Source organism: Oryza brachyantha, chromosome 12 (genome assembly GCF_000231095.2).
Source record: "Oryza brachyantha chromosome 12, ObraRS2, whole genome shotgun sequence".
Lineage (NCBI taxonomy): Eukaryota > Viridiplantae > Streptophyta > Magnoliopsida > Poales > Poaceae > Oryza > Oryza brachyantha.
The window spans coordinates 12,062,779-12,075,069 of NC_023174.2; the positions used below are offsets into that span (position 1 = coordinate 12,062,779).

At 38.7% G+C, this 12,291-nt stretch overlaps 1 protein-coding gene across 1 annotated transcript; it reads right to left on the bottom strand.

Annotated features, from left to right (window-relative positions):
- Positions 1-7,212: 7,212 nt before the first annotated feature.
- LOC102705586 (pentatricopeptide repeat-containing protein At3g29230-like) lies at positions 7,213-9,115 on the bottom strand. The gene has a single exon (XM_015842821.2). It carries the CDS (start codon positions 9,113-9,115, stop codon positions 7,442-7,444), a length of 1,674 nt encoding a protein of 557 aa, XP_015698307.2. The 3' UTR covers positions 7,213-7,441.
- Positions 9,116-12,291: the final 3,176 nt, after the last annotated feature.

The following is a 12,291-nucleotide window of genomic DNA, read 5'->3' on the forward strand; positions in this document are numbered from 1 at the left end:
AAAAATTGTTTCTTTGCATGGAGTTAGCAAAACATCGAACTGTTGGCATATAAAACGAGGAGATAACCATAAAATCTACTTTATACATGCGCTGACTCTAATTAGAGACGCTGACCAAATAGAATGCAAACGAAAAATTAATTAGTCTAGAGTTAGCTTGAAAGATTCTTCTTTGTATGAGAAGTTTTTTCTGCCGATATGACTTAGATAGAGCCCATAATAGCCTCTACCATTGAGCATTCCCTATGTATCATAACAAACAATAAAGATGCCTAGTTTGCATATTTGTTGCTCGTAGACATATGGGCAGCCTGTCATGCTGTCGTGCGTCCAACGTGGAAAAAAAAAACATGTGGCATATTTTTTTTCTAGATTTATATCCTCGAACAATTTGAATGACTCGTCCAAGCAATTTAATTACAAGATGGGTAACTAAATTGTACCCGTTCTACAAGCTGCGGTATCTGCAATTGTTGTCAAATTTCGGTAAAAGAACATATGTGGGGAAGTATCAATCTACCGAAGCCTGCAGCCACTTGTTGCTTGGTCAACAAGACATTTTTAGTTTGACGATGGTTTAATTTGTGAAGTCTAAAGGTCTTATTTTAAAACTGGTTCCTTATATATTAGTGTAGGTATTATTATATAGAACCAAACCTATTCAGCAGGAATAATCTAATAAAGCCTGGAGATATGGATCTCGGAGTAGTGTAGTAATTTTTTGGGAAAAATCTAAATTATACCCCTAAACTATTGGGTGAGTACAAATCACCTCGTTGAACCCAAAGAACTAGACATTTATAATCCTCAATTGGCAATACTTCACGAAGAATCCCCTTGAGTAGCTTTGAGGCTGATTTGGGCTTATGTAATTAGTACACATGACCACTTTTTTGAATAGCCACATGTATGGTCATACATACTAATCTAAGCCAAACTGACCTCAATTCCGCTCGAGGTGGTTCTTCGACCGGTATTGCCAGTTGAGCATAAAAATCATCCAGTTTCTTGGTTCAAGGGGTAATTGATACCGACACTCAGGGGTATAATTAAGACGTTTTTCTTTTTCTTTTCTTTCTAGAGAGAGCTGAGGACAAAATGGCAATCTCAAATAGATGGCATGTGGAGATTTATGATAGTCTGACAGTCGAGAGTAGTCGTTTTCCTGTTCATAAGTTTAAGGATAATATATGTGACATGGAATTTCAACTCCTTTTGGTCAAAAAATTTCAACAAGAAATTGAAGGGTATTATTAGTTGTGAATTTTTATATTATTAGGCTCTCTTTGATTAAAGAAGTACGATTGGAAAAATCACTTTCATTCCGTAGGAATACAGGCAAGCTCATAACTGATGTTTCCTTTTTCCTTTTAGAAGTCCAATGAACACACACACTCTCTCTCCTTAATTCTCTCATCCATAAACAAGTTTCTCTAAAATCCGTATTTTATTTCTTTGAGCCATTTAAAGACACAGCACAATCTTTAGAATTCCCCTATATATTTTGGGTTCGTATATATGTAGTTCTATAATGCACGGCATTATATTTATGTTTTTTTTATGCTCCCACATTTTCGAAATTCTATGCTTCAAAGGATTGGATTTTTGACAATTAGTACTTATAGAAAACTTATTTCAGAAATATACCTCCAACAAAACTTGTTAAAAATGATCATAGTCTCAACGCCAATGATCTTGACGTTGATATCTAAATTCCAACATCTCAGCACCAATAATCCTCAACATGCACATGGGACGCAACAGAGCGGCTACAAAGATGCTCGGCGCTGAGCTTTTTGATGCCGAGCTCATATCTTAAGAAACTGACACCCATTAAATAAAGATACGTACTTAGTGTATTGGTGTGATACAGACATTCCATCGTTTTGTTTTGCTTATAAACCAAAATTTAAATTTTCAACATTAAATTTAGAGTTGATTTTCAGGCCTTTTTTGCTAAAGTTTATTTTACGGCCTTGATTTTTAGTTCACTGTAAACATATATATATAAACGTTTATTTATAAATTATTTTTGTTTGTAAATATATCGTTTGATATTTTCTTTAAAAAGATGACCCCTGTAATCCCTCACCTAGTTGTGGTGAGGTCGATGCTTCCAGGCTAGGCAACCTTTTTTTTAGAATGACAGGTCATTATTTGCAGGCACTAGCTTTTTGATGCATGCACACACGAGAAGAATAAAAAAGAAAAAAAATACCAAAGTCAACCCATTGATTTCTTATATTTAAATCACTCGAACACCCATCAAATTAATATAAATGGACTTTTTTTAGTGTACTCCAAATTTATTTTGGACCATTCATTATGCCTTCATCCAATGGTTGATAGTTGTTTTACCTCTTCGGTGGTAAGATCTTATATAAGGTAATATTTTACATGCCATTAAAACATCATTTTGGATATGTAAGTTAACTATTAACAAGATATCATACACTGCCTTTTTAAATTTAAATTATGAACTGCAAAAAAATTTTTATAAAAATTTTTATGCGTCGTCTTTCCGAATCATCTTTAAAAACTATCATGAAACTTGATGCTAAAATGTTAAAATAAATTTGACAACAACTCAAATTTGATGATCAGGACAAAATAAATGACTTGTTACTTAAAACTGCAGTAAAAATATTGAATAAACCATATATTTGAAACATATTTATTTGAATTCCATGGATTTAAATTTATGAATTAAAATTAACATGAAAAACCATTAATAATTGTGCTAAATTTATTTTCCTTAATTTCAGCCATGCATGATTAATTTTATGAAAGACTGCACGTTTACTTTCCATTCGTACCTTCCTCTCATTAATTGACATGCAATGTAGTTTTTTATTTAAAAAAATAACATTAACAATCAATGGTTGAGATTTATTAGTGCTCTTACCCCTACGAAGGTAAGATGGAGCACCTTAAGGTGGTGTTTGGTTTTTTAGTCCTAGGACTAAAAATTAGTCTCCGGACTAAAATCATTAGTCTCTACTGTTTGGTTAGAGAGACTAAAGAAGATTAAAAGCACATCATATATAGAAATTTTGGTTAGGAGACAGGTGTAAAAGAAAATTTTAGTCTCAATAAATACCTCTAGTAGGGACTAATAGACTAATACGATTTTAGTCTCGTTTAGTCCCTCTTATTTGAGTTTTAGGGACTAAAAGAGACTAAAGTGGAGGAACTAATGTATTAGCACCTAAACCAAACAGGGCCTCAAAGGGCTCAATATAAATACAATACTTGTTTACTCCTTCAAGACCGGTGTCTTTTATCTCGTTAGGTTCTTTTAGTGGTCATTTTGGTCGTGTGTGCATGTCTCAAGAGTGTTTTAAAAAGAGTAAATTAAAAATAAAACATGTTTTATGGTTAAAGTTATATATAGAGAATTATGTATATATATGGCTCAAGACAAACAAGCTCGTGTATTCTCTCAAAAAGCCAAACAACCAGGATAAATAACCCTGGTGTTGAGATTTGGTCCATATTAACATAAGCTCCACTATATGTTCTTTTTACAAAATAAGTTTTCTTTGCCAAAAAACCAGTTCCAAACGAGTTCTTTATATTCCAGAGTCTGAGATGACAACTTGCAATCACTGCCTCTCTCTGTCCTAACACAAACAATTGGGCATTGACTTTGGTGTTTTATGACCGTTCCCAGTTCTTTTTAGAAAGGAATAACTCAGGATACACACAAACACACACCATACTTGCATCATAATACATGAACACACATGTGTACGTTTCTACCATATGTTTAGGATTTAGAGTACGTACGTGTGTAAGGAAAAAAAATCCTCAGGTGACACGTGTGAGTTGTGATTATAGGGATCAAACTCACGTGAACTGTCCGTGAGCCGGCGCGGCTAGCCATCCTAGTTCTCGATGGCCGTTCCCAGTTAACAAAACACAACTCCATTCCTACATATATGATATATCGTCGATCACTCTAGCCATAGCTGAGCTTGCTCCAATGGCGACGCTGAGAATACTCTGCCACCAACGGCCGACCTGAGCCTGGCTGACGTAAACGGCACCGTCGTCCTCGCCAGCACCGACGGCAATAACTCTCTCAGGTTCGTCGTCTTCAGCCACTGTGGTCTGAGTTTCCTGATGATTGGTTTCATGTACTCCCTCCAATATTTTTTAATTGACGCGGCTGACTTTTAGATTTACGTTTTTAGATTTACGTTTGATCCTTCGTCTTATTTAAATGTTTTGTCAAATATATGAAATTATAAATCATACTTGAAGTTACTTTTATAATAAATCAAATCATAACAAAATAATCACTAATTATATAAATTTTTAAATAGAACGAAGATCAAACGTAAATCCAAAAGTCAACGGTGTCGATTAGAAAAAACCAGAGAGGGAGTACCAATTAAGTAAGAGTTTGCAGACAATTTACCTGATAATAACTCTCGCAGCACTGGAAGAAGGTCGAAATAGATGTACAGGACAGCCAGGGCCGTCCTGCTTTTGCTACAGTGAATGCAGCTACGGGAAAAGTTCTGAAACACTCTTTTGGACATGATTATCCGGTATATATTCATCTAAAAAACATATGCTATTTAAATAACAAATTTATAAAGTCCTATAGGTATTTTGGTGCCTTTTCTTTTGCTACGGGTAACAGATTTCTGGGTTAATTTCATCGATTAATGTTTCACATATGTCTTTTCTATGGTGCGCAGGCGAGTGGGGACTGGGGAGGCCAAAAGTTTAGGGCGTTTGTAGGATTATTTTTTTTAAATAATGGAGGAATTCAATACTTGATTCGATATGTTCATCGATTTGGAACGAAGGAATGGAACATATGAAAAATATAGCAAAGTTTTGTTATAATAAATATATAATAAAGTTTTTCTTTACCATACATTCTATAGTAGTTGGAACCATTTGGCTGTGTACACCTGGACAAGGTGCAGAGGCAAGATTTAATATAATCCATTATGAAAAAAAATTGAAACTTGGAACATTTATTAAGACTTCTTATTTTCTAAGTCAAGGCGAATCAAATAAATGAAGCACCAAATTAAGGATAATTGACCGAAATTCAGTCTTATGATTGTTTTATGAGCATTTTTTTCATCCTTAAAGAGCTACCATGAGGTATAAGGTACCACCCGTATATTCAAATCCATCCGTTAAATTTGTTGGGACACGATAGGGAAAGAAAAAATAGTTGTGTTGTTCCCGTTCAGTGTAGGGGTTGTTTAGTTGGCAAAAATTTTTGCTAAAGGGGTCACATCAAACGTTGGATCGAATGTCGGAAGGAGTTTTTAGACATGAATGAAAAAATGAATTTCACGGCTAGCCTAGAAACCGCGAGATAATTTTTTGAGCCTAATTAATCCGCCATTAGCACATGTTGGTTACTGTAGCGTTTATGGCTAATCATGGACTAATTAGGCTCAAAAGATTCATCTTAAGATTTCTTCCGTAACTATGCAATTAGTTTTTTGGTTCATCTATATTTAATACTTTATTTAAGTGTTAAAGATTCGATACGATGTTTTTGAAAAAAAATTTAAGAACTAAACCAGGCCTTAGCTTGCAGGTATTATTGTGTTCGCATTACCGCCAGACGTCTTCTCCTAGCCTGTGTTGTCCCCGTTCTTCATGCCCGGTGGCAACGCGTGGCGCACCCTTGTCCCTGCTCTCCCTGCCCTCACCACTCCCTTGGCACCGCTCTCCTTTGCCCTCATGTACTCACGATTCTGCTGCAACAGCAAGCACCCAGTAGGCAGGCATGGAGCTTGTCCTCATCCCGATCTTCTCGGCTTCCTTAGGTTAGTCCAAGCTTGGGTACCTCAGGTTAGTCCGATTTCACTATATCTCACTTTATTGTCATGTTGCCGCCCCTTCTTTTTCCTCGCGCATCTGTGGCGGCGGCAGGTGCAGTGGCAGCAATGGCCGTGAGGTTGACCAACAACGCACATTTGTTGGCCAGCGGTACTCCCTGCTTTGGGTATTGTCTCTCCCTCTGAATTCATCCAGAGGGCAGCATTGCTGCGGCAATGCCCATGGAGGTGCTGGCCTGCTACAACTAACAACGCACAAGCCATTCCCATATGACTTGATTTCAAAAAAAAAAAAAAATTGTCTATGTTTGTCTGTTCATTCAATTGGCTGATTAGATCTTTTGAAGAATGTAGTCGTGTGGCAAGTTTGTAGTAGATAATGAAGTTTTGACCACGCTGCATGCCTTCGATCAGTAACCAAGGTGATGGTGGGCAATGGCAAGCACACCGCGTTCTGGCACATCTAGATCAATGAAGAGTCGTTGGCTTCAAAATATCAGGCTTTTTATACATACAATACAATACCAGGCTGCTCTGTCTACCAAGAGGACACAACATCTTCCTGGTCCCTTGGCTATCAAACCAAGTTCAGATTCAGAAAGCCTCCCTGCTATCAATCCTGCAGAATTTCCAGCTTTCACATTTGCAAGACACTCATGTATGTTGGTGTAAATAGATGATCGTTTTGTCCAGCTTTTGCTGCTATGCTTTTGGATTGTAAAACCGGTAATCCCGGTATACTCTGTGTGTTTCGAACCAGCTTTAATGAAAAAGCAGGGCTACGGCCTTTCTCTAAAAAAAAAAAAAAAAGACACTCATGTATGTGTCCTCACCTCAGCAGATGGAATCAGCAATAGTTCTGCCTTGTGCAACTATTCAGAGTCAGATTTTCAAACCTGGAAGCCCTGGACTTTGATCTGGAAAAATGCAGCTCTGCCCTCACTTGGCTCCTGCTACATGATAGACTTCCAACCAGGAAAAACCTACTCAAGAAATCAATAGTCGACACCTCAATTTATGAACTCTGTCAGAAACTATCTGAATATGCGGATCACCTGATCCTGATCCTACACCTCAATTTATGAACCCCTGCTACAGTTGACTTCTGGAACTCCATCAGAATCCAATATTGCCAGCCTAAAATCTGACAGATATACAGCCTTCAGGGAGCCTTCCAGTAAAACATCATATATGCTTCTTCCTCCTATGTTTTTGGAGAATCTGGCATTATCAGAACGAGGTTATCTTCAAACACCTGCCCCCCTCAATTCCCAGGTTACTTAGAAGTTACGTGGAAGATGTGCAGGACTTTAGTCCTATCGACTTAACAGCCAATAAACTTTTGTATCCATGCCATGGAAATCGATTTTCTCACACCCTCTACAGCTGTTGCAGTCCCTTTATACTTCTTCCCTGTATTGTGACTTCCCTCTTGATTTAATATAATTCAGGTGGGGATCCCCCCTCAATTTTTTTTAAAGAAAAACATTCAGCTTCTCACAAAAATAGTTTGTTTTCAAAACAATGGATATGAGCTGCTGATAAATGATGATTCCACTTTCCAGTTATTATGTACAACAATATCCAGACCACCATATAAATCCTTCAAAGCAACACGAATCTTACATCAGTTGACTCAGTTCCATATACAGGTGCTCCAGGATAGTAGAAATCCCCACAAAACTGGGATGGCAGAAGTCTCCCGCCAAGAACTCATGAAGAACACTATCCACTTCAACCCAGCTGCACCCTGCTGTTTTGTCAATACCCTTTCCCCTCATCGATTGATGCACATTCTCAACACCATCCCATTGTTGGCCTCGAGCTAGGGTGTTTCTCAGAAGAACATAGTTGCCAGGATTCTTCGGTTCAATCCTGATGAGTTCTTTCGCTGCGATCTCACCGACATCAACATTGCAATGCTGCCTGCAGGCACTGAGCAATGCTCCCCACACACCTGCATGTGGTTTCACTGTCATTGTCTTCACAAAGTAGTGTGCTTCTTCAATCAGCCCAGCTCGACCATATAGATCCACCATACAAGCGTAGTGGTCTGAGGATTGCGGAACTGCGTAGGTCGTTCTCATCGATTCAAAGTAGTGCTTTCCATTGTCCACTAGCCCAGCATGAGCACAAGCTGACAGTACACCAAGAAATGTGATGGCATCAGGTTGCAACCCAACATCAACCATCAAATTGAAAAGCTCCAGTGCATCTCTTGCATGTCCATGGTGTGCAAAAGCAGTGATCATCACATTATAAGACACTGCATCCTTTGGATATGTCTCATTAAACAAGAATTGAGCTTGGCTAATGCTACCACACTTGGCATACATGTCAATCAACGAGTTCTGTACATGGCAGTTCATCTCAACATAACACTTCTGTAAAAGCCCATGTACTTGCCCTGCAACTGCCAAAGAACCAAGTTGCGCACACGCAGACATCAACACAGCCATGGTTGCAGCATCAGGCTTGAACCCTATTACACGCATCCTGTTGAAAACCATAACCGCGTCAACCCACAATCCTTCCTCAGAGCATGCAGCAATCATTATGTTCCAACTGTTCAAATTCCTCAACGGCATCTCATCAAACAATCCCCTCGCAGCAGCAGCATCCCCCGTATGCAGATATCCCGACATGAGTGTGTTCCACGAGATCGGATCCTTCTCTGTCATCCCATCAAACACCTCCCGTGCAGCTGCCAAATCACCGGCCCTCACATTGCAGGCCACCATAGTGTTCTCAACCACTATATTCCTCTGAGGCATTTCGTCAAACACCCTCCTTGCATCTCCCACGTAGCCAATGTTCCCGTACAAATCAAGCAATGCAGCGCCAACGTGCACTGAGCTTCCTACTCCAGCCTTGGCCAAGAAACCGTGCACCTGAAGCCCCTCATGGACGGCCCGCAGCTTGGAGCAACACTTGACCACCGAGGTCACGGTGAAGGCGTTCGGCCGCGGGCCCGACCGGAGCATGAGCCCGAACAGCACGACCGCCTCGGCCGCGACCGCAGGGGAGGAGGAGGAGGAGGACGGGGCGGCGCACCTCGCGTAGGCGGAGATGGCGGCCGTCCAGAGGTACACGTTGGCCGAGGCGGCGGAGACGCTGTCGAAGACGGTGCGCGCGTGGCGCGGGCACGAGGACGAGGCGATGAGGGTGACGGCGGCGCGGGCTGGGAGCGGGAGGCCGCGGAGGAGGAGCTGCGCGTGGAGCTGCCTCGCCGCCACCGGGGACGTCGCGCGGCGGGAGAGGCCGGCTAGGAGGGCCGAGAGCGTGGGCGCCGGCATCGGGGACCGAGCTCGCGTCCGCGTCTCGCCGCCGCCGCCGCCGCCGCACGGCTTGCGGCATGGCTCGGTGGCCGTGGGCGGAGGTGGAAAGCGAGCGAGAGTTCCTTGGCGTTTCTTTTGTCACTGTAGCATGTTTATATATTTGATTTTCCATGTATGCATAACGTGGGATGCATGGATTAAACGAAACATCTAAGACTGATAAATACTCAGAGAGGTTGTATTGTTCGCTACCCTAACTTGTCTAAGCTTGATATAACTTATGTTATTCAAATTTAAACAGATTAAATATGTATTTGGATGTATCATCCTCGTGACAAGATTTGTTTTTAATATATATGGTTCGCATATCAACAACACAATAAAGTGTGATAAACTTGTCACATGTTAGTTAAACTGTACTCAATTTTTTGTTAGTCAAAACTTAGATAAGTTAACTAAAATATTATGATAATCTTAATCACATTAAATATATCAATTAAACAACCCCTAAATATTCTAACATATAAACCATAAAACCACAAACCACTAGGTTAGTGATTCACGTTAGAAGATAGACAACTCCTCCGGTGCTTTCTTCTTTATCTATTTACTGTGCCATTTGTAACAAAAAAAAAACTACTCTATTTATCACTGAAAGGAAAAAAAAATACTGTTTTCTAAAAATCGACCCTTCAAAATTTCACTCCTGGAAAAATAAAGATCAATTTACTCTAATATTTTGAAATATTTTTAAGATAAAATTAGTTTATTTGTAGATCTTCATGTAATATGTCAAAAACTTTGCACACTAAAAGTAGATAAGATAGATCCAGAACATCTGTCCATATAAACTCTCCTTGCAACATGCCATCAAGTCACCAGGGAGATCCACGACATCAAGATCCGACTAGGTGAGACAGCTGACAGGCATAAGAGGGATTTTTTATTTTTAAAAACTTTTTAACAATAATTTTATTACTAGATCTAGAAAAAAAATATTTTTACCGTATGAATTTTTTAGCCAAGCAAGCAACATTGGCGTGGCAAGAAACGCTTCCACACAGAGTGTTTGGTATGGCAGGCTTACCACGGTGGTGACACTGGCATGACATGACAGCGCTGTCATACCAAATTTGGTAATGTGGCAAGCCTATCACGCTAACCAGCTACGTGATAGAGTTATCTTACCACAGAACCAATACTGATGTTACCAAAAAGTTTATCTAGTAAAAATATTTTCTTTTGAGATTTAGTAATAATATTATTCATTAAAAATGTTTAAAAAATAAAAATATCTATGAGGCACAGTACTAAGGCCGGTAGCAGCAAGGTGGTAGTAGATCCTCGATTATGCTTATACATAAAATTTAAATTTTAAATTTAAACATTAAGTTTATTTTAAGGTTTTTTATGATAGTTTATTTTTCAAACCTACCAAAATATTTAAAAGATATAAATATTTTTTAATTATTAATAAGTCGTTTTATTTATACTTAATTTTAGCGAAACAACCAGGCTAATTAATGTGTTCGAAGATGCCTAGGTCCTGGTGCTCCCAAGAACCATGTCATTGAGCTTAATTCTAACAAACAATGATGTTTTGCCTAAGGAATAGAAGGTGGTGCCTATCGTTAGCCCTCGAGCAAGGGCGGATAAAGTGAGGGCTATAAAGAGCGTACCCTAACAGTGCTCTGGTTTACTGTTTATCGCTGTTGGTGCTATAGCCCTCTGATGAAGATATGATGCTAAAAAATATATGCTAATGTAAATCACTGTGGCTCCTTTGTATTTTGTTCTCTAACGCAAAAAATCTTATTCCGTGAACGACCTGGAGACTCTATTCTCTAGATAATAGATTCCTATATAAAAGGATATGAAAAGAAAAAGGATACTCGAGAAGGTAACTAGTCGTCTACTTCTGTTTTATTATTGGATCCATCTTTATCTTAAAGGGCTAGGAAAGACGACCTTTGCATAGGGTAAGGTAAGCCAACCCTTTGCCAAGATAGTGTATGAATCTTAGAGGTAAATTTGATTGACAAACTTTGGATGTGACGAGGGTCATGAATCAAGCCAGCCGTGCTCCAACACAAAAGCAGGAAAGATACCTTAATGACAAAAGGTAATAAGCAGTATGTTTGAAATAACCAGTAACTTGGAGGAGAGATTTTAGGCCCCGTTTGATAGAGCTCCGAACTCTAGCTCCTAACTCCAAACTCCCACTTCAGTGGGAGCTAACTCCTGTAGGAGCCAGAGAGCGGCTCAAAAGAGCTTGATTAGATGTGTCAGCTCTGGAACTCCTAAAAAAGAGGTTATGGAGTATGTTGATAATAATACCCTTGTAATTTATTGTATTCATGATGGAAGACATTCTTTTGGATGTAATCTAATACTAATTATTTTTTATTTAGACTTAGAACCATATAATTATATGGTTGTTATGTTCATCGTAGAGAAATAATAGCACAAAAAGAGGAAAAGAACATATTAAGGATAGGTGGGTGGCAATTTCACGTAATTATATCTAAAAACTTAAGGGTGGTGAGTCTTTTGGTGTGAAGTGGAGCAGTAGAAACCCAGCTCCACTCCTATAGTTCATTTTTTTGGAGCAACTCCGTTAACTCCGCTGCAAGAAAATTAGAATTTATATCATTTGGCAGAACTCTGGCTCTAGGTAAATTGGAGTTGGGAGCTGAAGCTGTGCCAAACAGGGCCTTAGTTTAGAGTAACACCTTCTACAATCACTGTTTGAGAGAATATATTTTTACTTGTACAACTTATTGTTTGCTAAGTACGTCTTGGCCTTCTACGTTAGTAGAGCATTAGAATACATATATACATACATACGTACACACGTACATACATACGCATGTGTGTATATATATATATATATATATATATATATATATATATATATATATATATATATATATATATATATATATATATATATATATATATAGAAAGAGAGAGAGGGGGTTAGTAACAACATTTCTGTATTTGTGTCCAATCATATCCGAGCCTTATTTGTAAATAATTCCTATTTCTATATGCCTACGCATTTCAACATATCCATACAATTGATGATAGACTGTACAAGTCTATAGAGAAAGAAAACTGCATGGGCATATAAATAGAAGAAATAGTTTTCTAAAAGAAACCATTTGATTTTCTTTTTGAAGCAATGTTTTTTT

What these genes read in the sequence shown, in the direction of transcription:
- LOC102705586 (XM_015842821.2), bottom strand. Translation starts at nt 9,115, where the DNA reads ATGCCGGCGCCCACGCTCTCGGCCCTCCTAGCCGGCCTCTCCCGCCGC.